The 26,187-nt window shown below is 70.4% G+C and overlaps 8 protein-coding genes across 8 annotated transcripts; 5 read left to right on the top strand and 3 right to left on the bottom strand.

The window, feature by feature from the left end:
* Window positions 1–657: 657 nt before the first annotated feature.
* Window positions 658–1,707, top strand: UGD1 (hypothetical protein; the record flags this gene model as incomplete). Its single annotated transcript, XM_009035171.1, has 1 exon — window positions 658–1,707. The coding sequence occupies one exon, from the start codon at window positions 658–660 to the stop codon at window positions 1,705–1,707; it is 1,050 nt and encodes a 349-aa protein (XP_009033419.1).
* Window positions 1,708–1,886: 179 nt separating this feature from the next.
* AURANDRAFT_14212 (hypothetical protein) lies at window positions 1,887–2,540 on the bottom strand (the record flags this gene model as incomplete). Its single annotated transcript, XM_009034772.1, has 1 exon — window positions 1,887–2,540. A coding segment is annotated over one exon (654 nt), but the record flags the coding sequence as incomplete, so codon positions are not given.
* A 1,307-nt stretch (window positions 2,541–3,847) lies between these two features.
* Window positions 3,848–9,528, top strand: AURANDRAFT_61164 (hypothetical protein; the record flags this gene model as incomplete). The annotated part of the gene is made up of 3 exons (XM_009035172.1): window positions 3,848–4,669; window positions 5,153–7,462; window positions 7,840–9,528. 3 exons carry the CDS (start codon window positions 3,848–3,850, stop codon window positions 9,526–9,528), a joined length of 4,821 nt encoding a protein of 1,606 aa, XP_009033420.1.
* A 2,864-nt stretch (window positions 9,529–12,392) lies between these two features.
* AURANDRAFT_3145 (hypothetical protein) lies at window positions 12,393–13,511 on the top strand (the record flags this gene model as incomplete). The annotated part of the gene is made up of 1 exon (XM_009034578.1): window positions 12,393–13,511. A coding segment is annotated over one exon (1,119 nt), but the record flags the coding sequence as incomplete, so codon positions are not given.
* A 2,885-nt stretch (window positions 13,512–16,396) lies between these two features.
* AURANDRAFT_61162 (hypothetical protein) lies at window positions 16,397–17,428 on the bottom strand (the record flags this gene model as incomplete). The annotated part of the gene is made up of 1 exon (XM_009034771.1): window positions 16,397–17,428. One exon carries the CDS (start codon window positions 17,426–17,428, stop codon window positions 16,397–16,399), a length of 1,032 nt encoding a protein of 343 aa, XP_009033019.1.
* Window positions 17,429–18,675: 1,247 nt separating this feature from the next.
* Window positions 18,676–18,837, top strand: AURANDRAFT_9610 (hypothetical protein; the record flags this gene model as incomplete). Its single annotated transcript, XM_009034660.1, has 1 exon — window positions 18,676–18,837. A coding segment is annotated over one exon (162 nt), but the record flags the coding sequence as incomplete, so codon positions are not given.
* Window positions 18,838–20,152: 1,315 nt separating this feature from the next.
* On the bottom strand, window positions 20,153–21,331 carry AURANDRAFT_61160 (hypothetical protein; the record flags this gene model as incomplete). Its single annotated transcript, XM_009034770.1, has 1 exon — window positions 20,153–21,331. The coding sequence occupies one exon, from the start codon at window positions 21,329–21,331 to the stop codon at window positions 20,153–20,155; it is 1,179 nt and encodes a 392-aa protein (XP_009033018.1).
* Window positions 21,332–21,788: 457 nt separating this feature from the next.
* On the top strand, window positions 21,789–23,669 carry AURANDRAFT_20044 (hypothetical protein; the record flags this gene model as incomplete). Its single annotated transcript, XM_009035173.1, has 1 exon — window positions 21,789–23,669. A coding segment is annotated over one exon (1,881 nt), but the record flags the coding sequence as incomplete, so codon positions are not given.
* Window positions 23,670–26,187: the final 2,518 nt, after the last annotated feature.

Genomic DNA, 26,187 nt, shown 5'->3' with positions numbered 1-26,187 from the left:
ACGTAGACGTCGAAGGCGCGGTCCACGGGCCCGCTCACGACGAGCTTGTGGACGCCCGTGCGCTTCCACGTCGCCCGCACGGCCGTCGCGACGGTCTCTCCCTCCACCGCCGCGGCGTCGGGGAAGTGCCAGCGGTACGTCGCGCCGGGCTGCGGGTGCGCGACCGCGAGCCGCGTCGACTTGTGGGGCTCGACGAGGACCGCGGTCGTGATGCCGTGCAGGAACGGGTAGCGATCCGTCGTGCACTCGCCGTACTCGTTGGCCACGCTCAGGCGCAGGCCGCTCGTCGTTGCCAGCGTTTCAGACGTGGCTCGTCGCACGCCGCCGCCGAGCGCCAGCGCGCCGAGGCCGGCGGCGGCCAGCAAGGCCGGCCATCGCCGTCGCTGCGGCGGCGCCGCGGGCGCCGCCGGCGGACCGCCGCGCAGGGGCAGCGCCTCCTCTCGGAACGCCATCAGGCGACGCCGGGCAGCCCTATCGTCCAAAGCGCATCCAAAAAAGGCACCGCGAGCTATCCGGTGTTTCGTATCTTCCGGCCAGCCAGGATGTTGCGATCGACAGCAAGCTGCCGTGCAATATCATCCCGGGTTGACCTCGATCCCGGGCGCCTACGTCCGACCGAGGACTGCTACTTGAGCACCGACCTGCGACCCACACACCATGAAGCTCGCCGTCCTCGCCCTCTGCCTCTCCGCCGCCTCGGCCTTCGTCGCGGCGCCCGCCGGTCGCGCCCCGACGAAGGTCGCCGCGGCGCCCGCCGCGGGCATCGGGGGCGACCTCACCGGCAAGGTCGCATTCGTCGCCGGTGTCGCGGACTCGACGGGCTACGGCTGGGCCATCGCCAAGGCCCTGGCCGAGGCCGGCGCGACGATCATCGTCGGCACCTGGCCGCCCGTGCTCAACATCTTCAAGAGCAGCCTCGACAAGGGCAAGCTCGACGACGACCGGAAGCTGTCGAACGGCGGCATGATGGACATCGCCAAGGTCTACCCGCTCGACGCCGTCTTCGACACGCCCGACGACGTGCCCGACGACATCAAGGCGAACAAGCGCTACGCGGGCCTCGAGTCCTTCACCATCAGCGAGGTCGCCGAGTCCATCGCGAAGGACTACGGCAAGATCGACATCCTCGTGCACTCGCTCGCGAACGGCCCCGAGGTCACGAAGCCCCTCCTCGAGACGTCCCGCAAGGGCTACCTCGCGGCCAACTCCGCGAGCGCCTACTCCTTCGTGAGCCTCGTGCAGCACGTCGCGCCGATCATGCACGAGGGCGGCGCGGCCGTGTCGCTCACGTACATCGCGTCCGAGGACGTCATCCCGGGCTACGGCGGCGGCATGTCGTCGGCCAAGGCGGCCCTCGAGAGCGACACGCGGACCCTGGCCTGGGAGGCGGGCCGCAAGTACGGCGTCCGCGTGAACACGATCTCCGCGGGCCCGCTCAAGAGCCGCGCGGCGAGCGCCATCTCCACCAAGGGCGAGAAGTCCTTCATCGACCTCGCCATCGACTACTCCAAGGTCAACTCGCCCCTCAACAAGGACCTCTACGCCGACGACGTCGGCGCGTCCGCCTTCTTCCTCCTCTCGGACCTGTCCCGCGCGGTCACGGGCGTGACGCTCTACGTCGACAACGGCCTCCACTCCATGGGCATGGCCGTCGACTCCGCCGCCCTCAACGACGGCGGCTCCCTCCCCGTGCCCCAGCGGGTCTAGGCCGCGAACCGCCGACACCCGCCGCGCGCGCCCCCTCGTAACCGCCCGCGCCAAGCTTACCCGGGCAGATCCAGGCCCTCCTTCGCCGCGACCCGGGCGACGTCGACGCCGAGCGCGGCGAGGAGGCCGACGGCGAAGGCCGGGTCGTCCGCGGCGAGCGCCTTGCGGAGGAGCTTGGGCTTCTCCGTCTGGACCTCCTGGCCCAGGCCCACGAGGAGCCAGTTGACGTCGCCCCAGATGGCCCGCGGCATCCACGACTCCACGGCGCGCCGCGTCTTCTCCGGGTCCTTCGTCGCGAAGTTGGCCTTGTCCGTCGTCGGCGCGCCGCCGGTCCAGCCGAGCTGGTTGCAGATGCGGTGCACGTGCGTGTCCACGGACACGCCCGCGGTGACGCCGAAGGCGCACTTCAGGACCAGCAGCGCCATCTTCGGCCCGACGCCGGGCAGCGCCAGCAGGTCGTCCATCGTGCCCGGCACCGCGCCGCCGTGGTCCTCCCTCAGCTTGAGCGTCGCGGCGCGGATCGTCTTCGTCTTCACGTTGTGGAAGCCGACGCCTTTGATCATCTCGTGGAACTCGTCCTCGGGCACGTCGTCGAGGATGGAACTCACGCTGAGGCCCCGCGCGACGAGCTTCGCCATCGTCGCGGCGTTGACCGTGTCCTTGGTCTGCGACGAGAGCATCAGGCTCACGAGCGTGTGGTACCGCCGGTCCTCGTCGGACGCGTCCGGGTCCGCGAGCTTTTCGCAGCCCATGGAGTCGACGACGGCCGTGCGGTCCGCGCGCAGCGCCCGGACGCAGTCCCACGTCCTCCGCCAGCCCGGCGGCGGCTCCAGCGGCTCGAACGGCGCCCGCGGCGACGCCGCGGCCTTTTTCGGCGACGCCGCGGCCTTTTTTGGCGACGCCGCGGCCTTCGTTGGCGTTGCGTCCTTCTTCGGTGCCGAGGCCTTGGCCTTCTTCGGGGCTGCGGCCTTGGCCTTCTTCGGGGCCGCGTCGCTTGAGGCAGCGAAGTGCCGCGACGAGCGCTTCGGCGCCATCGCGACGACGCCTCGAAGCGACGACGCGCGCCGCAGCGACGACGACGCGAGCAGCGCGCCCAACAACAGGTTTATGGTGGCGACGGCGCGCGTGTCAGGCGCGCGACGGCGGCTGTGGTGGGCGCGAGGAGCCGCTCTCCGGCGCCCGCGCACGAGAGTCGATCGAGTCGGAGATGCCGTCGCCGAGCATTAGACGATTTCAGATTCTTCTGTCCGAGGCTTCAAACAAAAATTATGTATCGAAATTAATGTATCTCCCGCAGTGGCGCCGAGTTACGCGAACTCGCGCTCTTGGCAATCGAATGCCAAGAGCGTGAGTTCCTGGAACTCAAACCGAAGTCGGCGAGTTGGGCCCCCGCGCCCACCCTGGCGGGCTGCGCACGGCCGTGGCCATGTACGGTGACATATTCCGGCGTTTCTTCGGCTTGGAAGCGCGACGGGCCGCCCGGGGGACGGGCTGCTCGGCGCCGAGTCGTTCGTGATGGCGCGCCCGGGCCGCGCAGAGCCCCCGCGCCGGTGCTCTGGGGCCGCGCGGCTCGTGCTCGGGGTCCCATTGGCTGCCGGGATCCAGGGGCAGCCTCGCGCGACGGTTGAACCCGATCCGGGTGCTGCGCGGCGCGGGGTGCGCGCACGTGTCGCGGAGACCTTGGAAGTCAAAGTCTTCGACCTCTATGGTCGAGCGCATCAAAGGGGACTCCCACACTACATAGACGAACGATCCCCGACGCTCCGTGAACTCGAACACGACGGAAAAGGGTGCGGGGGACGCGAGCAACCCTTTCCCGACCCCTTGCGGCGCCTCGTGCGCGACGCGACGCAATCCTGGGGAGTGACATCCCGCGGGGAATGTGTCGTCGACAGGCTTCCGATCCTCGCTGCAGCGGGGGTTGTCTCTTGACTCGGTTCCTGCGTCGAGCTACGGGCTGGTGAAGACGACTTTTTCGTCCATAGCCGACGCGGACTTCGTGTCACGGCATCAATACCGACGTAAACTTAGTGATACAATTTGTTGGAAAGCCAATCTGAAATCGTCTATTGCCACATCAGGCTCGTCTCGTCGCGTCGTGGCGTCGGTCGCAGCCGCTACGCATCAGAGCACGGCAGCAATGCCGCGACTCGCTGCAATGCTCGCAATACTGCTAAACAGCGCCACCGCCCTCACGCGCCCGCGCGTCATCATCGCGCCGGCCCAGTTCGGCACGCCCAAGGACTACGACAAGCTCGTGTCCGACCTGCTGCAGCGCGGCCACCCGGCGGTGGAGGTCGCGCCGCTGTCGCGCTTCGACTGGCTGAGGATCGTGCCGTCCGTGTTCACGAAGGCGTTCTGGCTCGGCGAGCTCCGGCCCGCGCCGACGCTGCGCTTCTACTTCGAGGCGCTCGACGAGGCCTTCGCCGACGTCGGCGACGGCGAGGACGTCGCCCTCCTGGGCCACAGCATCGGCGGCTGGGTGCTCCGGGCCTACGTCGCGGCCCGGCCCGGGAACGGCGCCAAGGTGCGGCGGCTCGTGACGCTGGGCACGCCGCACAACCCGCCGCCGTCGGGCTTCTTCTCGGCCATCGACCAGACGCGCGGCCTGCTCTCCTACATCAACGCCAACTGCCCGCCGGACCCCGCCGTCGTGACGTGCGTCGCGGGGGACGCGACGTGGACGCCGACGATCTTCGACCTCTTCCAGCGGCGGCCCTGGGAGGAGGCGCAGCGCCGGTCGCCGCTGCTGGAGAGCCTCGTGTCCCTGCCGTCCTACGCCGTGCTGGCGGGCTCGGGCGACCCCTTCCAGATCAAGGGCGACGGCCTCATCCCCGTGCAGACGGCCCTGCTCGCCGGCTGCCCGTCGATCGTCGTCGACGCGCACCACGCGGACTTCGTGCCGACGGCGCTCGAGTCCATCAAGCTCCCCGAGACCTACCCCTGGTTCGGCAGCGACGGGGTCCTCGACGCGTGGGCCGACGCCCTCGCGATGCCCCTCGCGAAGCGGCCATAAGCGATTTTTTTCAAAGTTTACTCCGCGTCCTGAAGTGCGACGAGAGGCGCACGAGCTCTACGCTGACCAAGGGGACGCGCGCTCGACTGGCGCCCGTCCGGGGAGGGGAGCGAGGCCAGCGGAGGAAACCAGAGCGAGCAGGCGCAAGCTGGTACATCTCCGTGTGAACCCACGTGGTACCCGTAGTTGAAGTGTTGATTGTGTCAAGGTCGATCTCGCCAGACGTGCACTTACGCTGGAAAAAAACATCGATGGAAGAACAATAGTCGACGTTGCGTGACGGTACACTCGATTCGACACCCCCCGCGTCGTCGCGGCGATCGCTCGTACCTCCGCCGCGGCATGGGGCTGCGTCGCGCGCTCCTCCTCGCGTCGCTGTGGCGCGCGCGGACCGACGAAGACCTCTCCTGGGGGAGCCTGGAGCAGCAGGCCGACGACGACTTCGTCCCGACCCTGAGCGCGTCGAACGTGACGGCCTACCTCATGATGCCCAACGCGCACTGCATCGACTGCGCCGAGGGCACGGGCTCGTGGTGCGCGGGCGCCACGGCGCTCTACGAGGCCGCCGTCGAGCCCGCGGAGACGATCTGCGTGGGCCACACGCTCGAGGAGTGGAAGGCGGCCGTCGCGGCGGTGCTCGCGAAGCACGACGACCCGGCGGACGTGCTCTTCGTGCCGTTCTGGATCCGCAGCGACTGGATGCAGAGCTTGGCCGCGCCGCTGAAGAACGGGAGCACCGCGGTCCTCGTCGGCGGCGCCGCGAACGGCGTCATGATGTACCCGGAGCTCGACTACGGCCCCGCCCCCCCGGCCAACCACTCCTACGACGCGCGGCTCTTCATGGTCGGCCCCAACAACTACGAGGGCTCCTACGCGCAGGCGCGCGAGTTCTGCCGCATCACCGAGTCCGAGGACAAGCGGCACGTCGTGATGACGACGGTGGCGCTCCACGAGCGGTCCAAGGCCTTCGCCGACGGCGTCGCGGCCTTCTGCGGCGACCGGGGCCACGTGCTCTACGCCTTCGACCACAGCGGCGACCCGAGCATCGTCTTCGGGTCGCAGGACGACGTCTACGAGCTCTACGCGGCCCACTTCCTCGAGCGGCCGGAGATCTCCGTCGTCCTCACGAACGACGCGACGCACGCCAAGGCCGCCACGCTCGCCGCCGCGGACTTCCGCGAGGGCGGCACCTTCGGCCTCCACCTGTCGACGAACTCGTTCTGGAACGACGACGAGCCGCTCGGCGACAACGTCTTCGCGAACATGAACGTCATCTACCAGAGCCCCGGCGAGGGCATGCTCTTCGTCGTCGAGCGCCTCGTCCGGCTCGTCAAGGCCCGGTCCTCCATTTTAGGCCGCCTCGAGAACCGCTTCATCAAGTACAGCCCGAAGCTCGAGCTGCCGGACATGGCGACGTCGATCATGGACGAGATCCTGCCCGCGTACTCGGCGAGCGTCGCGCCGGCCTACCCGACCGTGGCTACCGTGCAGCTGAACAACATCGCGGTGACGCAGGTGACGCCCACGGAGGCCTTCTTCTTCGAGATCGTCGCGGACCTCTCGCTGAGCTGGGTCGACGCGCGCCTCTCGTACTCGCCGTCGCAGCTCAACGAGTCCATGGTCTACCCCCCTGCCGACATCTGGCACCCGTCGCTGAGCTTCGTGGGCGCCTACGACGTCGCGGAGCTCCGGTCGACGCCCTGCGAGGTGAGCTGCGACGGCACGGTGCGCTGGACGCGCACGTTCCGCGTCTCGAGCATCTGCGACTCGGCGCTGGAGATGTTCCCCTTCGACGACCACCAGTGCGAACTGCGCATCCACGCGGACGTGCCCGTGTCGCAGCTCGAGCTCGACGTCGACGAGATGCACGTCGATTTCGAGGGCCACAACTACAAGCTCTCCACGTCCATCGGGGCCCGGGGCGCCACGTCCTACGGCCGCGCGCTCCAGCCCTTCATCTTCAAATTCGACCACAAGCCCTTCGCGTACTACATCAAGCTCGTCTTCCCCGTCGCGCTGCTCAACTTCGCGGGCTTCCTCGGCTTCTGGATGGACAGCGCGTCGGACAGCGTCGCGCTGGGCATCACGACGGTGCTGTGCACGCTCGCGCTCCGCGAGACCGTCGAGTTCCCCGACGCGTTCTACCTCACGTGGATCGAGATCTTCGTCATGATCAACATCACGGTGCAGACGATCTGCCTCGTGCTGGCGATCTTCAAGTACCACAAGAAGACGGAGTACCTCATCGGGAAGAACATGTACAGCCACCCACTGGCGCGCATGAAGAGCGTCATCTCCGCGAGCCTCGGAAACGAGAGGAACGCCGCGGCGCGGGCCTCCCTGGTCGCGCGCGCGTCGAGGCGGGCCTCCCAGGCCGCGGCGAGCGGCCGGGACTCCGGCGACGACGACGAAAAAGACGAGGGCGGGGCCGTCCACGAGCTCGTCGCCGTCGACGTCGCCGACGAGGCGCCGCCGTCGCCGAGCCGGTCGTCCCGGGGGGGGTCGCCGCCGCTGCCGGACGAGGCCCCGGAGACGCTGTCCGCGCACGCGCCGTCCACGCGCAAGATGCTCGGCTCTCTGACGCACTCTGCGTCGATGCGCCTGTTGGGAACGCCCCCCGAGGACGACGGCGAGCTGGAGGTCTACCACGACTACCCCACGGACCTCGTCGGCCGCTACATCGTCATCCCTTCCTACATCCTCATCTTCTTCATCTTCACTTACAACGAGGGAGAACTCGTCAAATCCATCCTCGAAACGTAAATTCGCATCAATTTCACGTTGCGTAGCGACGAGCGAGCCGAGGGCATCGTTAAACTGCCGATGTTGAACGCTTCAAATTCAGTTTGTTGCGTAGCGACGACTGAGCCGAAGGCAGCGTACCGCCGAAGTTGAATGTCACCTTGAAGGGGTAGGAAATCGGCGCGAGGTGGAGCCCTGCCGTGCTCTGCGAGATGCATATGTCGCGCATGTTGCGTGAGATCGCCGACCACAACACTGCCGGCGTGCGTGATGTAGCACCGTCGGTTCCGACACCGCCTTCGACATCAGATTCTGGACCAGTGGTCATCGACCTCACAGGCGACAGTGAGGACGAGGCGCCTGCGCCTCCGCAGCCGCCGCCGACCGAGCCGCAGACCGAGCCGACGCCGACCAAGCCGCCGACCGAGCCGCCGACCGAGCCGCCGACCGAGCCGCCGCCGCCGGACGACGCCACGGACGCCGCCGGCGACGACCCCGCGCCGACCTACGCCGTCGGCGCGATCGTCGCGTCCAAGCTCCACCCGCACATCCCCGTGACGGTCATCTCCGTGCAGGACGGTTTCTACACCATCCGCTACGGCGTCGAGGTCGCCTACGCCTGGCGCGGCACGACCGCGTCCTTCGCGGAGTCGGCGCTCGTGCGCTTCGGCGCGAGCCTCGGCCCGCGGCGCCACCGGGCGCCGCGGCCCTTCGACGAGGCCCCGGCGCCGCAGCCGCCGCCCGCGCCGCGGGTCTTCGACCGCGGCACGGTCGTCGAGGCGCGCTGGAAGGGCGGCGCCGACTGGTCCGACTGGTTCCCGGGCAAGATCGCGGCGCGGCGCGACGATGCGACCTACGACGTCGCGTACGACGACGGCGACGTGGAGTACGGCGTCGCGGCCAACCTCATCCGGCGGCCGCCGACGACGCGCGAGAGCGTCGCGCTGGGCCAGGAGTTCCAGGTCCACTTCCGCGGCAGCGGCGAGCACCGCGGCGTCATCACGGGCCTCAAGGACAAGGCGATCGAGGTCACGTGGCGGCCGGTGCTCATGAAGCCCGGCGAGGTCGACGCGCCGGAGGTCGAGGAGTGCGACCTCGCGGAGATCGAGGCCTACAAGGAGCGCGACCGCTACCACGCGCGGCGCCGCCAGGACGTCGCCGAGGTGCGGCGGCGGACGCCGAAGCGGACGGCCGAGGAGGAGGCGCCGCGGGACGCGAAGCGCGGCACGCGCGCGAAGCGCAAGCGACGCCAATCGCGCGACGCGCACGCGGACGCGCGGCGGTCGCCGAAGTCGTCGTTCCTGGAGCTCTTCTCCGGGAAGCAGGTCCTTTCCGACGCCCTCTTGGGCGGGGCCTGGGACGTCGAGACGCTCGACGACGGCTCGTGGTCCGGAGCGCGGCCGGCGACCTACGCGTGCGACGTCCGCGACTTCGAGGTCGCCGCCGTCGGCTACCGCGACGCCGTCCACGCGTCGATCCCGTGCAAGACGTTTTCGTATTTGGCCGCCGGGAAACACCGACCGGGCAAGGGCGCCGCGCGGAAGATCGAAGGGGCGACGGACGAGGCGCGCCGCGCGAACAGCGTCGTCGCGCGCACGATCGACCTCCTGCACGAGGCGAAGCGCGTCAACCCCGACGTGGTCATGACCATCGAGAACCCCGTGGGCGTGTTGAAGGACTACAAGCCCTGGACGGACGCCGCGCTCGAGCTGGGCCTGACGCGCGTCCAGGTGTCGTGGGAACTCCGCGTCTCGCGAATCGTTCGCGCGCCGACTTGCCGGTCGCGCGCCGACTCGCCGGTGTTTAGGTACTGCCAGTTCGGCGCCGACGAGCGGAAGCACACGCACATCTGGACGAACTCGCAGTTCCTCATCTCCGGCGCGAAGGACATGGTCTGCTCGGCGGCCACGCCGTGCGCCAAGTACCGCGACCACGTCCGCGTCCGGGACGGGGACACCGCGGAGACCTCCGAGTTCCCGCCCAAATTCGCCGCCTGGCTCGCGCTCGGCATCAATTCCTCCGCCTCCAAGGCGCGCGGGCGCCAGAGGAGCGAATGCGCCTAAGAGCCTAGTCCGCAGGCGATCCTCCGCTCGCGCTGCCGGGTCCCGTGCGACCGCGCGTACTCGTAGATCTCGGCGTCGAGATCGGACGCGGAGTCGCCAGAGTCGTCGGCGACCAGCCGCGCGTTGCTCGCGCGCGTGCGGTTCGCGTTCCGCGCCATCGCGAAACGCAGCGCCGCCGGATCGCGGCGGCCCCAGCCGAGGACCGCGAAGCCGCCGTCGTCGTCGGCTGGGTCGTCGAGGGCGAAGGCGACGGAGCAGGCGTCGACGAACTGCTTCGCGGCCGCGAGGAGCGCCTCGGGCGCCGCGTGCGCGCCGGGGACGCGCCAGGCTCCGAGCTGCTCCGCGAAGCTCGTCGCGTCGCGGCTTCGGAACCTCCGCCGCCAGCTCGCGGACCAGGCGCGCGGCTCGCGGACCACGGCGACGTAGGCCATGACGCCCGGCTCGGGCGCGTGGGGCAGCGCGCCGAACTCGTGGCCGTAGAACGACGCGCCGCGGTCGCGGAGGAAGCTCCGGGCCGCGGTCGCGTTGCGGAGCGCGTTGAGCGCCTCGTCGGCGCGCGAGTCGCCGCAGCGGCCGTTGTGAAGCGGTCCGCAGCGCCTGACGCTGACGCATGGCCGCGCTTCACCGAAGAGATTATAGAGCTCGCACACCGCATGGCCGCCGGCCTTTTGTATGTGCTCATACCAGGTCGTGCCGCGCCCCGCGCGCACGTCGGCCTCCGCGGCCATCTTCAGCCGCTCGCGCGCGCAGTCGTCGGCGCGCGCCAGCGCGGCGAGCGTAAAGGCCATGCATTGCAGCGCGAGAGCGACAGAGAGCATGCCAACAAGAGCATCCCATCGATGCCAGCCTCGGCACCATCAGTTGTTGAAGATTACACCAAGGCGAGCGGCTCCCTGCGCGTGTCGGCGTGTCTCTTGTGGCGGAGGACGGCGACGCTCGGCGCCGTCTTCACGTGGAGGAACGGGAAGGTTGCGACGTCGACGCGGAGGCCCGCGTAGGCGTCGACGGTCGCGACGACGTCGAAGCCGTCCGCGAGGCCGCGCTTCGCGACGGGCAGCTCCGCGAGCGCGAAGTCGAAGCCGTCGAAGTCTTCGAGGCCGTCGGTCTTGTCGTAGGTCCAGCCCGCGCCGCGCAGCTCCTCGCCGAAGCGCGACGCGCCCGTCGTCGCGACCTTGTCGTCGAGGTGCACCGCGGCGCCGCGGCCGAGGTCGTAGCCGAAGTGGTCGTGGAGCGCGCGGAGGGCGACGCCGCCGGGGTAGTTGACGCGCGCGGCGGCGGCGAAGAGGCACGTCGCCGCGGCCGTCCCCGCGACGAGGCCGAGCACCGCGAGCCGCTTGACGAACGCCGCGGCGCCGCGCGCCTTCGCGTCGGGCCGCGCGAGGCGGTCCGCGGCGACGGCGCCGGCGAGCGTGAGGAGCGGCAGGGCCGGGAAGGCGAAGCGGAGCTCCTTGTGGGGCAGGCCCGAGAGGAGCAGGAGCGACGCGGCCGCCGGCAGCGCGAGCTCCGGGACGACGCGGCGCGCGTCGAGGGCCGCGGCCGCGGCCGCGAGGGGCAGCGCGCCGGCGAGGCTCCTAGGCAGGGCGCTCGACGCGTACCAGTGCCAGGGCTCGACGCCCCAGGCCGCGGACCGGTTGTCCACGGGGTTGTTGTAGAGGAGCACCGCGCCCTCGGGCCAGACCCACGCCACCGCCCCGCCGGGCTTCGCCCAGAGCCGCGAGTCGACGGCGACGGACGCGGCGACGGCGGCGGCGGCGCCCAACAGCGTGCACGGCGCGCCCACGCGGAAGAGGCGCGCGCGGCCGGGCAGGCCCGGCCAGAGGCACCAGACCAAGCCGAGCGGGATCGCGACGGCGGCGACGTCGCAGCGAAACGCGGCGCAGGCCGCCGCGAGGAGCGCGAGCCCCAAACCGCGCCGGCCCGCGAGCGCCTCGCCGTAGCTCCAGAGCACCACGGGCATGGCCAGCGAGTTGGGCAGGAACCGCGACGCGTAGAAAGGCTGGTGGAACTGGACGGCCGTCAAAACGCAGAGCCACGTCGCCGCGCCGCCGCCGAAGCGCCGGCGCGCGCCGGCGGCGAAGCGGCGGAAGCCCGCGGCCCAGAGGCACCCGAGCGCGAGGCGGCACGCGACCTGGACGCCGAGGAGCCGGGGCCCCGCGGCGGGCGACGCCGAGCCCGCGAGCCGCGCGAGCGCGGCGGCGCTCGCGGCCGGGCAGAGCCGCGCGACGGGGGCGTGCAGGAGCGCCGCGGCGCGGTAGGCGCCCGCGACGGCGATGGCGCCGAGGAACGTCCGCGGCACGGTGCCCGGAAACGTGTGGTGGTCGAAGTCGGCGAAGTCCGCGAAGAGCAGGTCGTGCACGGCCTGCGTGTTGAACGACTCCTCGACCTTGCTGAAGGGCGCGAGCACCGCGTGACCGACCACCGCGAGCAACGGCAGGTCCTCCCAGGCCATCGCGCCGGCACAAGCAGCTACTCGCAGCTCGCAGAGTGCTTGTGGCGAGACAGCACGTTGAACTCAACGTAGCCGCAGCGTATCTCTGTATAACTATCGTCGTCTGGTGGGGTGCGCTATCGGCTATGGCTCGCACGGAGTCGCGGGCCTACGATGCCTACTTCGACCCCGTGTGGGCGACGGCGGGCGGGCCCAAGGCGCCGGCGGTCAAGTTCGACGCCGCCGCCATGTCGGGCTCCGGGCGCTACAAGTTCTTCCAGCGCCCCATGGTGCCCCACCTCGACGCGGTGGCGCCGGGCGTGCTCCTCGCGCCGACGGCGGAGGTGGACCCGCTCGCACGACCGCCCGCGTCGCACTTTTGCGCCGCGCGCCCGCCGACGACCCCCCCTTTTTGTAGGCCACGCCCCTCGACGACGCGCCCGAGTCGCGCGTCCGCGACGCGACGGTCCAGACCAAGTACCGCGAGTCCGAGGCGCAGACGGACCCCTACTCGCCCGAGTACGTCATCCCGCCGGGCGAGTCGCCCCAGATCCTGATGCTGAAGGGCCTGAGCCACGAGCGGGGGCTGCCCGCGGGCGAGCAGGAGGTGCTGATGATCGAGCACGCGCAGAAAAAGCACAAATTGGAAGCGTCGCTGCCCCCGGCGACGGACGAGGCGAGTTTGGGGTTGCGGCGCAAGCTCCTGGAGCTCCAGGAGATGCGCGAGTTCCGGCTGCGGCAGCGGGAGATGGACGAGGCCCACGAGGAGCGGCTGGATCTGTTGCGCCAGGCGCTGGTCGACCGCGACCAGGACAACGAATTTTTGGCGGAGCAGCGCGTCGAGGCGCTGCGCCAGCGGCAGATCGAGGAGCGGGACCGGTCCGTGGAGCAGATCCAGAGCCAGCGCATCAAGGTGCTGCGGAAGCTGTCGATGGCGCGCGGCCGGCTCCAGATGCCCGCGTCGGAGCCGCCGGGCTCCAAGCGCCGGTCCGGGAACCGCGACATCATCTCGGAGTACGGCACCTACAGCTCGCGCGTCTACGCGCCCATCGCGCGCCTCGGCCAGCGGCCCGACAAGGACGGCGAGGTCTTCGACGTCACGCGGCGCGTGCCCGACCTCGGCAACCACGGCGTGCTCGCGTCCTTGGAATACAACCTGCCGGGCCACCTCACGGCCACCAAGGTCACGAAGCCGGAGAACGAGAACGAGGCGACGGCGCGCACGTCCAAGGACCGCCACAAGCAGCAGCTCGCGGCGGACCTGCTGAAGATGAACACGATCCTGGCGACGAAGAAGGAGATCGCCGAGGACCCCGAGAAGGCGAAGAAGGACTTGCTACCGTCCTGGCGCACGCGCGTGTCCAAGGCCGAGCGGCCGCCGACGCCGCGCGTCGAGCCGCGCGACGAGGACGCGGAGGTCTTCGACATGGCCGTCAAGCTCTTCCAGCGCCTGATCCGCGGCCGCGCGGTGCAGAACCAGATGTACGAGGGCAAGGAGCGGCGCCTCGAGCTCATCCGCGAGCTGCGGGCCGCGGACGAGGCCAGGGCCGCGGAGACGGACGACGACGCGGCGGCGGACGCGCGCGCGGGCGCGGAGGTCGCGGCCGCGGAGAACCGCGCGGCCGTGGCGCGCGCGGCGATGGAGACGATCGCGGGCGAGATGGCGTCGTCCATGCTCGACTTTCTGTCCAAGGAGCTCGTGCGCCGCGAGGAGAAGGAGCGGCTCAAGGCTCTGGCGCAGCGCGCGGACAACGAGCGGCGGCAGCGCGAGGCCGAGGAGGCGGGCCGGCGCCAGGCCGAGGAGCGGCTCCGCGGCCGGTCCGACGAGGTCTACAAGCAGGTCATGGCGGCGCACCTCGGCGCGGCGCGGACCTTTGTGGACGAGATCCTCGAGGCGTCCATCGACGACGCCGCGCGGCGCCAGGCCATCGTCGAGCTCCAGAGCGACGACGGCCTCAACGCGGCCATGGCCGACAGCCTGCGGGGCAAGTCGAGCGCGCTCGCCGCGGGGGTCGTCAACGACGCCGCCGAGGGCGTCGCGCGCGACGCCTTCGTCAAGGACCTCGTCGCGTCCTTCCTCACGCCCTCCGTGGAGCTCATGCAGCAGAAGGGCGAGGACCGCGACGCGGAGAAGCACCTCGCGGACGCCGCGCAGAAGGCCCTCACGGAGAGCATCACGGAGATCACGAGGAATCCCCTCTAGGGGTCCCATTGCCCCACCACCCCCCCGCGCGAGCGTAACATCGAAGAGACGACGTGCGTTCGGCATCTACGAGACGACGCGCGTGAGCGTGGCGTCTACGAGACGACGCACGCCGCGGACCGCCGCGGTCTCCGGTGCCCGGCGCTCCGGCGCGCGGCGGCCGCGGACGACCGGCGGCGCGCGGCCCGCGCGTCGCCCATGACGGTGTTCGTCTGGAGGAGGAGCGAGAGTCGCTCCTCGCGCGTCGTCAGGGCCGGCATGTCGACGACCGCCGCGTCGGCGGCCGCCGGCGCCGGCTCCACGCGCGAGAGCCGGCGGCTCATCGACTGGCTCGACATGAGCATCGAGAGCCGCTCCGCGCGCGTCGTCGGCGCGTCGTCGCAGGCCGCGAAGGGCGCGGTCCGCGCCGCCTCGTAGGCGATCGTCGACTCGCTCGCGTAGACCACGACGCCGCCGGCCTTGTTCTGCTCCAGGGAGAGGCGGCGGAGCATGGAGTCCGAGCGCGCGAGGATGGCCATGCGCTCGGCCTGCGTGGTCATGGACGACGCCGGGACGATGTAGGTCTGCGGCTTGGCGTCCTCGCGCCGCCGCATGGCGGCTAAAGACCCCGCCTGGGCCGCCGCCACGAGGGCCATCGTCGGCAGCCCCGAAGGTTGAATGTCAAGCAGAGGGAAACATCGGCGTTTTATCAAGGGGTCAAGCATGGCGGAGATCGAGGGGCTGGTCCGCGCCTTGCGCTGGGGCGACGACGCAGCGAAGGTGGCGGCGGCGCGGACGCTGCGCGAGCTCGCGTGCAACAGACCCGCCAACACGGTCCTGATCGCGAAGGCCGGCGGCATCCCGCCGCTCGTCCAGCTCGTGCACGACGGGAGCGCGGAGGCCAGATGGACGGCCGCGTGGGCGCTGGGCTACCTCGCGTGCTACAACGCCGCCAACAAGGTCCTGATCGCCGAGGCCGGCGGCATCGCGTCGCTCGTCGAGCTCCTGCGCGACGGGAGCACGTACGCGAAGTGGTCGCCCGCGTACGCGCTGGGCAACATCGCCCACAACAACGACGCCAACGCGGTCGCGATCGCGGTGGCCGCCGGCTTCGACGCGCTCGTCCAGCTCGCGCGGTGCGGCCGCGTGACCGTCGACAACCGGTCGGTTGTGGACGATGCGAGTTTCGCCGCCAAGCGCAAGGCCGCGCTGGTCGTCGCCGCGCTGCTTCGCGCCTGCGTCCCGGACGAACTGCGGAGCCGAGTCGACGTCCAGGACGTCATCCGCGGCGTCATCGGGCCCTACCTCTAGGACGCATCGCCACTAGGAATTCCTAGCTAAGAGCGCCGAAGAGATCCTAATTGAACCCCGCGGAGAAAAAAATGTCATCGGCTCAGCTCGAGGAACGCCTCGCCGTCGCGCCGGCCCTGGTCGAAGCGGTACTGCGCCCGCGCCGGCGTGAGGCACGCGGCCTCGGCGAGGGCCGCGGCGTTGGGCGGCGACCAGTCGTAGCGGAGGAACGGGTGCTTCGGCGCCTCGTCGGCCGCCATCGGCCGCGCGGCGCCCGGCGAGACGTGCGCGTCGCCGGAGATGATGGACACCTCGAGCGTCGGCAGTGTCGAGTCCGGCGAGAGCGGCTCGCTGAGGCCGCCGTCCCAGAGCGTTTCGCCGTCCACGTCGACGCCGGAGAGGTCGAAGCAGCAGCTCGCGGAGATGGCGTCGAGGACGTCGCCGTCCTCCGCGACGTCGACGGCGACGTTCGCCGGCCGCCCGCCGGCGAAGGACGTGCCGTGGGCGACGAAGCGGCCGCCGAGCCGCGCCGCCGCGCCCGGCCGCAGCAGGTCGAGCCGCGCGAACGTCCGCCGGAGCAGCGCGTCGTGCGGCGACACGACGTCGCGGAGCTTCAAGCCGTCGAAGAAGTCGCGGTTCGTGTAGTGCGCCACGCAGTCCGTGAGCCGCTCCGGCTGTTCGAGCAGCAGGTACGCGGCGATGGCGCCGCCGCTCGTGCCGTGGACGCGTTCGACTCTCTCCATGAGACTGCGCTCCTGGGCAAGCGCATGCGCCACGCCGAACTGCCAGATCATCATGAGGCCGCTGCCTCCGAAGCTGATGGCTATTTTATCGCTCGAGAACTGGCGCCTGCGCCTGCCGCAGCGCTGCGCCGCGCTTACGACGACGCGCAGCATGCTCTCTCGATGACGAGAAGCTTCAATGACTGCAAGTTTCCGTCAACGTACCGCACCCAAGCACCTCCACCGTTACGCCCCGGCGCGCCGCGCGGGCTTCTGGACCCAGCCGTCGACGTTGGGCTCGTAGGCGATCTCGGCGCACGCCGTGCCGTTGGCCACCGCGGCCGCGAACCGCCGGTAGCACGGCAGCTGCTCGCGCAGCAACGCGGCGAGCTCGGCCGGCAGGTCGCGCCGGTTGTAGTCGTTCGACAGCGGCGCGCCCGTGTTCTTGCCGTGGTCCACGTGTACGAAGATACCAAAATCGTCGACGACCGCGTGGAAGTCGTCGCCCCTGTAAAAGGCCTCCTCCTCGCCGCAGCTCTTCGACTCCGTGAAGCGCGCGCGCCCCCGGTCGAAGGCATCCTTCGAAAAGAAAAAGGTCTCGCCGCGCTTGTCCCAGCACTTGCGCGCGCGGCCGACGACGACGCCGCGGATCTCGAGGTAGCGGTCCGACGCCGCGCCGCGGTTGCTGTTGAGCCAGCCGCCGTTGAAGCCGTCGCCGGCGATCTCCGCCGTGTAGTACGCGCCCAGCGTCAGCAGCTGGGAGCCCGACGCGGCCAGATGCTGGAGCATGACCGTCAGATAGTCGGGCCCGTAGACGTTGTCGTCGTCGAAGCACGCCATCGCGTCGCCCCGCGCCATCGCGCAGAGCCGGTTCCGCTTGATGCCGACCTTCTCGGCGTCGCCGTCGTCGCCGGTGACGAGGTCCGGCTCGTGGACGTAGCGCACGCGGGCGTCGTCGAGGGCCGCGAAGAACGGCGACGGCGCCGCGGCGCCCGTGTCGAGCACGAGCAGCTCCTTCTTCGCGTGTCGCTGGCGAGCGAAGGACGCGTAGAGCGCCGCGTGGAGCTCCGCGCGCGCGCCCGTCGTGGGAGCGATGACGCTCACGAGCGCGTCCGCGCCGACGCGGTGCCGCTTCGTCGACGGCGCGCAGCGGCAGGGCTGGGACGTGGAGCAGACCCGCTGCCGCGCGTCGGCGTCGGCCTTGCCGCTCCAGTGCCGCACGCCGACCTGGACGCCGCCGGCCTGCTTCTGCGCGAGGAAGGCCTTGAAGCTCGACATGTCACCGTCGACGATCGAGGCAGCCCATTGCGCAGCCTTCAACACGGGCAAGATGCAGTGGTCGCTGAACCTGGCCAGCCAAAACTAGCCGCGCCGCCGCGCCGCCGCCCGCGCCAGAGTCCCACCGTCCCGGCACCATTACGGCCCGCCGGCCGTCGCCGGAGGGCAGCGGCATGAACTACGACAGCGAGTCCGGCGGCTACTTCAAGGACGGGGCGAGCGAGCCCATGATCCAGCGCCTGGGGAGCGAGGACGACCTGCACCACCGGCGGGGCACGATCCGCTTCGGGGCGCTCAACGCGTCGCAGCACGACCTCGAGGAGCGGTTGCGCACGGTGTGCCTCGTCATCTGCGCCATGGGCGTGCTGTCCTACGGCCTCGCAAAGCTCAAGTTCGCGCTCGTGCCGCTCGTGCTCAGCATGTCGCTCAAGTACCTGCTCCAGCCCATGATCGACGCGCTCACGCGCAAGCACCGGCGCTACGACCGCGACGAGGAGGAGAAGTGGGACGCGCGCTGCGCCAGGTTCGGCGCGGTCGGCGCGGCGGTCCGGGCCGCGCGGCGCCGGTCGCGCGCGGCGGCGCTGCCGCACTGGCTCGCGGTGCTCGTGAGCCTGCTCGTGGCCCTGGCGTTTTTAGGCGGCGTCTGCGCCGTGGTCACCGAAAGCGTGCGCGACTTCACGTCGCGGGCCGACGCCTACGCGGAGCAGGTGCAGAACTTCCTCGTGCACATCGTCCGCTGGATGGACCGCCAGGGCATCGACCGCAAGTGGCGCAAGTCCCAGTCGCTGGAGAAGGTCGCGGACAAGCTCGAGCTGAGCTCCTGGGTCACGGCGACGGTCTTTGGGCTGGGCGAGGGGCTGCTGAGCCTGCTGTCGACGACCGCGCTCGTGATCCTCTTCACGCTCTACCTGCTCCTCACGCCGACGGGCCTCGGCGAGGAGCGCGCGGCGCCGGGCTCGCCCGGGCCGCCGCCGAGCAAGGAGAGCTCGTTCACGAAGCGCGTCGACAAGCAGATCAACGCCTACATCAAGGGCAAGATCGCGCTGTCGTTCCTCGTCGGCGTGCTGACCGCGGCGCTGCTCTGCGCGCTGCGCGTGGACCTCTGGCTCGCGTTCAGCGTCGTCGCCTTCTTCGCGAACTTCATCCCGAACATCGGCGCCGTCGTCGCCGTCGTGCTGCCCATGCCCGTCGTGCTCATCGACCCCAGCGGGAGCCTCTTCAACTCGTTCCTCGCGTTCACGTCTTTGGTGGTCATGCACGCGGTCGTCGGCAACGTCGTCGAGCCCATCCTCTTCGGCCACTCCATGAAGCTCCACCCCGTCGTCGTGCTCCTGAGCCTCATGATCTGGGGCTTCCTCTGGGGCATCCCGGGCTGCGTGCTCGCGGTGCCCATCACGGCGATCCTCCGCATCTACCTCGCGTCCATCGACCACCCGCTCGCCCTCGCGCTCGCGAACATCCTCGACGGCTTCGCGAGGCCCGTGGCCGCCTTCATCCCGGCGGAGACGGAGGGCCACACGCCCTCGAGGCGGCCCCGCGCGTCGACCTCGCTCTGAGCGGCCGCCCCCCTGCATGATAATAGACTCCACTTAGCGAGGGGCGCTAGTAGGCGGCCGCTACAGCCGGCTTCAATCCTGCCAGTCATTCCTCGACCGTCTCGTTCGCCCTTTCTCGAATAGGCGGCCCGAACTGGGTGCTCGCCGGCACTCGCTTGTGCCAGACGTCGATGTCGCCATAGGTCGCCCTGCCGCCGTTGCAGAAGTTGTAGAGTTGAATGGAATCCAGCGGGCGCGAAAGGAAAGGGTAAACCCCTGCAAGTACTCCGTTGACCACGACGTGAACGGTGCCGTCGCGGTCGTCGCCCTCGGCATAGGAGAAAGTCGCATCGACGCAGTACCACCCGACGGAAGCGTCTTCGACCAGCACGGAAGACTGCCGATTTCCATCGATAGTCGGATGGAGCCAGACGAGTCGGCGGGGTGGACCGTCTTCAGTTCGGAAGTACACGCCAGCTACGAAGTCGTTGGTGGCATGAATAAATTTTTCACGAGTATCATCCACATTCGGACCACATATAAATGCATACCCGATGCCGCTCGGGTGTCTGCTGCCTTCTTTGCCTTGGACTGACACATTCACCCGGAACCGTGTGATGACCTGGTGCTCGCCCGAGATCCGGTAGCGGAGGCCGTTGTGAGAAAATGACCCATTCGCAAGCTCGAGTCGGGGTGGTGTGCCGACGATGCTCGGAGAGCAAGCCCCGTTTATCACATCCCAGTGCGCCAATCCGTCGATCCACGTCTCGCGGAAGTGGCGCGGCTCGCCCGTCGCCAGCGCCTCGACGAACGCGCGCATGGCCAACCCAGTGACGCGCCGCCGCCGAGCTGCTGCGAAGAGAATCCGCGGTAGCGACGCGAAGACGGGCTTCGCGACGCGCGAGAGGCGCGCGATGTGAAACGCCGGCAGGTACGAGACAACGTTGTCGGCCAAGTCAGCGCGCGACCAGAGGGACAGGAAGGCGGGCGTCGTGCGAGCGCCATCTTGTGGAGGCGCCGCCTGAATTTCTCGGGGTCTCTTCGTCGACTCCATGTGCTAGATCGCTCAGCTCGATTCGGGCATTGCCATTTCGAAATCCGGGCTGGCTGCGAAGGTCTTGCAGTGCAATGCCACTGCAAGAAGAGTGAGGCAATTCCCAAGCTACGCCACTTCACGTCGGACCGCTCGTTACGCTGCCTCCTGGGTCGACAGCGCCATCCGGCCTTCGCGCCGCTGGCTCGCGTCGAGCCGGAGCATGCAGGCGACCGCGAGGGCGGCGCCCGGCGCGAGGGACGCGAAGGTCCAGCGCCACCGGACGCCCGGCACCTCCGCGAGCTTCGGGATGAGGTAGATGGACGGCATCGTGCAGACGTAGCCGAGGGCCTGGGTGAGCACGAGCGCCGTGCCGACGAGCTCGGGCTCGAAGAGCTCCGTGATGAGCGTGGAGTACTGCGGCGAGTCGGGGACGAGGAAGAAGCCCCAGACGAGCACCAAGGCGGCCGTCGCGGCCTTGGGCGCCGCGGCGCCGCAGAGGCCGACGGCGACGTCGCACGCGCAGGAGACGAGGGAGCAGGCGACGCAGAACTTCGCGCGGCCGTAGGCGTCGCCGCACTGGCCGAGGACGACGGCCGCGACGCCGCCCATGGTGATGGCGAGGAAGGCGAGGACCGCGGCCGCGCGCGCGCCGAAGACGCCCGCGGCGAAGAAGCTCGGGATCGACGACCACGCGCCGTAGAGCTCCCAGTTGTGGCCGCAGTAGGCGGCGATGACGAGCATGCCCGGGCCGTTGCGCGCGATCTTCAGGAGGTTGGACGCCCTGAACTTCGTGGACGCGGGGAACGGGAACGGCCCGTCGCCGAGGAGCGCGACGGGCATGACCGCGCCGACGAGGGTCAGCCCCGTCGTGACGACGGTCAGCAGCACGAAGCCGCGCCGGCTCTCCCAGAGGCCCGCGCCCCCGGGCATGGCCTTGACGAGGTTCGGCAGCGCCGAGCCCGGCGAGATCGCGCCGACCAAAAAGCTCATCGCGAAGCCGCGCCGCGCGGCGAACCACGTCGCCAGGACCTTCGTCGACGGCGGGTAGATGAGCGCCATGGCCACGCCCGTGAAGAACCGGGCGACGAGCGCGTGCCAGAACGCGCGGCACGCGAGCATGGCCAGGTTCGCGACGCACGCGACGAGGCCGCCGGCGCACATGAGCCGCCGGCAGTTGCACCGGTCCGGGAGCTGCACGATGGCCTGCGCGACGGCGCAGACGACGAAGCCCAGCTGGACAGAAATAGTCAGCAGCGGCGCGTCGTCCTCGTCGATGCGGAAGTACGCCTCGAGGTAGGGCAGCACCACCGACGCCGACAGCCACGTCGACATGGACAGGAGCACGCTCACGGCGAGGACGGCGCAGGCCCGCCAGCTCTTCGCCGTCGGCTGCTCGGTGTGACCGGGAGGGAGCGCCGCGTAGGAGGTAGTCGCGGAGATCTCCACGCCCTCGCTGCCTCGACTGAGCAGCCCTTCATCCATCGTGCTTCTCACTTCGCCGGCGGCAAGATCCAGCGGCTAGGCTAGGAGGGATTACAGCTAGAGGGCCTCCCCCAGGGTCTCCACGCCCTCACTGCCTCGACTGGAGCAGCCCTTCATCCTTCGTGCTCCGACTTCGGATCGCTCACTTTGGTTTGCGCGGCCGACATGCTGCCGCGCGGTTGGCGCAAAGGACCGATCGATCCCTAGAAGGCCTGATGGGCCGCAGTTTGCGTGCTCGCAAGCCCCCATCCGCGCTGCGCGCGCCGTAGAACTTGAGCGCGCGCGGCCCGGCGCCGCCGCCTACGCGATGCCGCGCCTCATCCGCGCGCTGCACGTCGCGGAGAAGCCGAGCGTGGCGAAGAAGGTCGCGGAGCACCTGAGCAAGGGCGTCGCCTGCAACAACCGCCAGGGCCCGTCGGTGTACAACCGGCTCTTCGACTTCGAGACGGGCGGCCCGCCGAGCCACGGCGCGTGCCGCGTGCGGCACGTCGTCACGTCCGTCACGGGCCACCTCATGTCGACGGAGTTCGAGGAGCCGCACAACAAGTGGCACGCGTGCGCGCCGCGGGACCTCCTCTGCGAGGATCTGAGTCGGGTCGAGTGGACCGTCGCCGAGGAGAAGGCCCCGCTGAAGCGCCAGCTCGAGGACGAGGCGCGCGCGGCGGACTGGCTCGTGCTCTGGCTCGACTGCGACCGCGAGGGCGAGGCCATCGCGTTCGAGGTCGTCGACGTGTGCCGGAGAATAAAGCCGAACGTGGACCTCTGGCGTGCCAAGTTCTCCTCCGTCGACGAGAAGGAGATTTTGAAGGCCTGGCGGTCCCTCGGGCGGCCGGACAAGCGCAAGGCCGACGCCGTCGCGGCGCGGTGCGAGCTCGATTTGCGGAGCGGCGCGGCGTTCACGCGGTTCCAGACCTTCCGCGTCCAGGGCAAGTACGCGGGCGTCGCCGAGGAGGGCGTCGTGTCCTACGGCCCCTGCCAGTTCCCGACGCTCGGGTTCATCGTCGCGCGGCAGCAGGAGATCGACGCGCACGACGCGCGCGACTTCTGGCGCGTCGATATGGAGACGGGCGGGTCCGCGGGCGCGCCGCGCGTGCGCTGGGACTGGCGGCGGAAGCGCGTCTTCGACGTCGGGGCGGCCCACGTCTTCTTCGACGGCTGCGTCGCGGGGAAGGATCAAGGCGTCCTGGAGAAGGTCGAGGCGAAGCCCGCGGCGAAGCCGCGGCCGCTGCCGCTGTCGACGCTCGAGCTGCAGAAGCGCGCGAGCAGGTGGCTCAAGCTCGGGTCCGCCGAGACCATGGAGGTCGCCGAGGCGCTCTACCAGCGGGGCTACGTGTCCTACCCGCGCACGGAGACGGAGCTCTTCCGCGACACGTGCGACGTCCGCGAGCTCGTGGATCGCCAGCGGCCCGACGGCCGCTTCGGCACCTTCGCGGCCCAGCTCTTAGATCTCCCGCCGGACGACCGGCGCGCCTTCCTCTGGCCGCGCCAGGGCGCCAAGGACGACGAGGCGCACCCGCCGATCCACCCGACGAAGGCCGTGGCCGCGAACGAGCTCCAGGGCAAGGAGGCGAAGGTCTTCGAGCTCATCGCGCGCCACTTCCTCGCCTGCTGCGCCCGCGACGCCCGGGGGCGCCAGACGAACGCCACGGCCCAGCTCGGCGGCGAGCGCTTCGACGCGCGGGGGCTCATGGTCGACGAGCGGAACTACCTCGACGTCTACCCCTACGAGTCGTGGTCGACCGCGACGCTGCCGCCCTTCTTCGCGGGCGACGCGCTGCCGCGGCCGTCCGCGCTCAATTTGGCCAGGTCGCGAACGCAGCCGCCGCGGGGGCTCACGGAGGCGGACCTGCTGTCGAAGATGGACGCGCACGGCATCGGCACCGACGCGACGATGGCCGACCACATCAAGACGGTGCTGACGCGCGACTACGCGCTGCGCGACAACGCGCCGCCCCACGTCTTCCGGCCGACGCCCCTGGGGAGCGCCCTCGTGGAGGCCTACGACGCCATGGGCATGCGGCTGAACCTGCCGCAGCTCCGCGCGGCGCTCGAGGCCGACGTCGCGCTCGTCGCGTCGGGCGCCAAGTCCAAGGACGCCGTGCTCGCGGACTGCCTCCGGACCATGCGCGACTCCTTCGACGCCGTGAGCCGCGACGTCGCCAAGCTCGACGACGCCATGCGCCGCCGCTTCGGCGGCGGCGGCGGCGGCGGCGCCGCCGCGCCGGCCGCGAGCCGCGTCGCGAACTTCGCGGGCGTCGCGTGCGGCGACTGCGGCGCGACGATGGCGCTCTACGAGCGGGGCGCGCGGCCGACGCCGACGCTGCGCTGCGACGGCTGCGACGCGTGGTGGCCGCTCGCGCACAACAGGGACTACGCGCCGCGGGGCCGGGCCTGCGACGCGTGCGGCTTCGGCACCGTCGACGAGCGGCACCCGGAAAGCGGCCGCGTCTTCCCGCGCTGCCCGAAGTGCTACGAGCGCCACCCGGCGCCCGCGGCGCCCGTCGCGGCGTGCCCCCGCTGCGCGAAGCCGCTGCTCCTGTCGACGACGCAGTCGGGCCGCAAACTCGTGTCGTGCACCAAGGACTGCGGCGCGGCCGTCTGGCTCCCGTCCTGCGTCCGCAAGGCCGAGGTCCTCGCGCGCGACTGCGCGCGCTGCTCCGCGGCGCGCGGCGCGCCCGTGAAGCTCCTCCGCCTCGAGCTCCCGCGCGGCCGCGCGCCGCCGGGCACGGACCTCGAGCCGACGGTCTGCGCGCTCTGCGACACGAGCCTCCTCGACCTCGGCCTCGACCGCCGCAACCTCCAGCCGCCGCCGCAGGGCAAGGGCGGCGGCCGCGGCCGCGGCCAGCCCCCGCAGCAGCAGCGCGGCGGCCGCGGCCCGGGCCGCGGCGCGAACCACAACCGGGGGCGGGGCCAAGCCGGGCCCCCGAAGCGCGCGCGCGTGGGGTAAGCCCTCGCGCGTGTGCGTCGTGGGGTACTCCGGAGCCCTTGGCAAAAGTAGATGATGAAGACTGGTTGAACCGGCGTGTTCGACTGCGATAAAAATTATTACGATGGCAGCGTGACGAGAGTCTCCCATATGATGCGTCTCCGCCTCGCGCTGGCCCTGGTGCTGCGCGTCGCCGGCGCGAGCTACTACGACAACGCGAGCCTGAGCAAGCACCTCGACGACGTCGTGCCGACCTTCCCGCGGCTGCCCGACGCCGGGCTGCGCAAGCGGTCGCCCTTCGTCGTCGTCGCCACGCAGCGCACGGGCAGCAAGTGGATCATGAAGACGCTGCGGCGCCAGACCTGCGACGTCGACGCGGAGAGCGAGCTCTTCACGGACAACCACGGCTGGGACCAGTACAACCACCGCGAGGCCATCAAGGCGATCTTCGACCAGAGCCTGCCGCTGCCGGCGGCCGACGGCCGCCACGTCGTCGCGCAGCGCTTCATCAACCGCACGCGCCGCGAGGACGGCCTGGGCCCCGTCGCCTACGGCTTCAAGTGGATGCTGAACCAGGGCATGGCCGAGCAGTGGCCGTGGTTCCTGCGGTTGTGCGCGGCGCGCCGCGTCAAGCTCGTCTTCCTCCACCGCCGCGACTACCTGCGCATGGCCATCTCGACGAAGAACCTCAAGAACACGGCCCTCGAGGCGCACCCGGAGACGGAGGCCGACCTCGAGGCCATCCGCCACTCGCTCGTCCACCTCGCGACGGGCCAAGACCTCCTCGAGGAGCTCGGCAAGTACGCGGCCAAGTTCGCCCTCATGGACGCCTACCGGAGCGACGCGAGCCGCGCGGGCGTCGAGACCTACCGCCTCGTCTACGAGGACATCGCCGCGGACCACACAATGTTCCACGACGTCCGCGACTTCCTCGTCAAGGACCTCGACCTCGCGCGGAGCGCGTGCCGCCCCGAGCGGCTCATGCCCCTCGACAACTCCACGGACGTCGTCATCCACTCGAACCGGCCCTCGGCCTACGTGGCCAACTGGCGCGCCGTCGAGGCGACGCTCCGCGGGTCGCGGTACCAGCACCTCCTCGGCGAGGACGAGCTCCGGCGGCGGCGTACATAGGGCTAGGCCCCCTGCTCCTCGGGCCGGCCGAGGAGGTAGGCGTAGGGCGACGCGGCGACGGTGGCGCGGACGTCGTCCCAGTTGGACACGTAGGTCGACGTCGGCCGGTCGTGGATCTGGACGACCTCCTTCCGCGGGTTCGCGTCGCAGCCGCTCCGGTTCACGTCGAGGCCCTCGACGAGGAACGCGCGGAGGTCGTCGAAGCGGCCGCGGTCCGCGACGAGGTCCTCGTAGACGACGACGCGCGTCGCGGACCCGCGGGCCTCCGCGCGCCTCCGGAGGTCGTCCATCTGGGCGAACTTCTTCGCGCAGTCGTCGAGCGCCGCGACGAGCGTCGTCGTCGGCAGCTCCACGCGCTCGCGCCGCAGCTTCTCGACGTCCTCCGCGGAGCGGGGGTGCGCGAGCGTGTCCTTGGCGCCGTTCTCCGTCCTGCTGACGAGCATCTTGAGGTAGTTGTCGCGTTTCAAAAACACGAGGCGCACGTCTCTCGTTCCGTCGAGGAACGCGTCCCAGAGGCGCCCCGCGTCCTGCGACATCATCCACTTGAAGCCGAACGCCGTAGGCGCCTCGTAGGCGCGCGACTTGTCGTAGAACGCGCGCCACTTGCCGCTCCTGGGCACCGCGGCGAGCGCCGGCGGCGGGGCCCGCG

This window comes from Aureococcus anophagefferens, assembly GCF_000186865.1.
Source record: "Aureococcus anophagefferens unplaced genomic scaffold AURANscaffold_2, whole genome shotgun sequence".
Taxonomy (NCBI): Eukaryota; class Pelagophyceae; order Pelagomonadales; family Pelagomonadaceae; genus Aureococcus; species Aureococcus anophagefferens.
The sequence above is the reverse complement of the archived record's forward strand: the minus strand, read 5'-3'. Positions and strand labels throughout refer to the sequence as shown.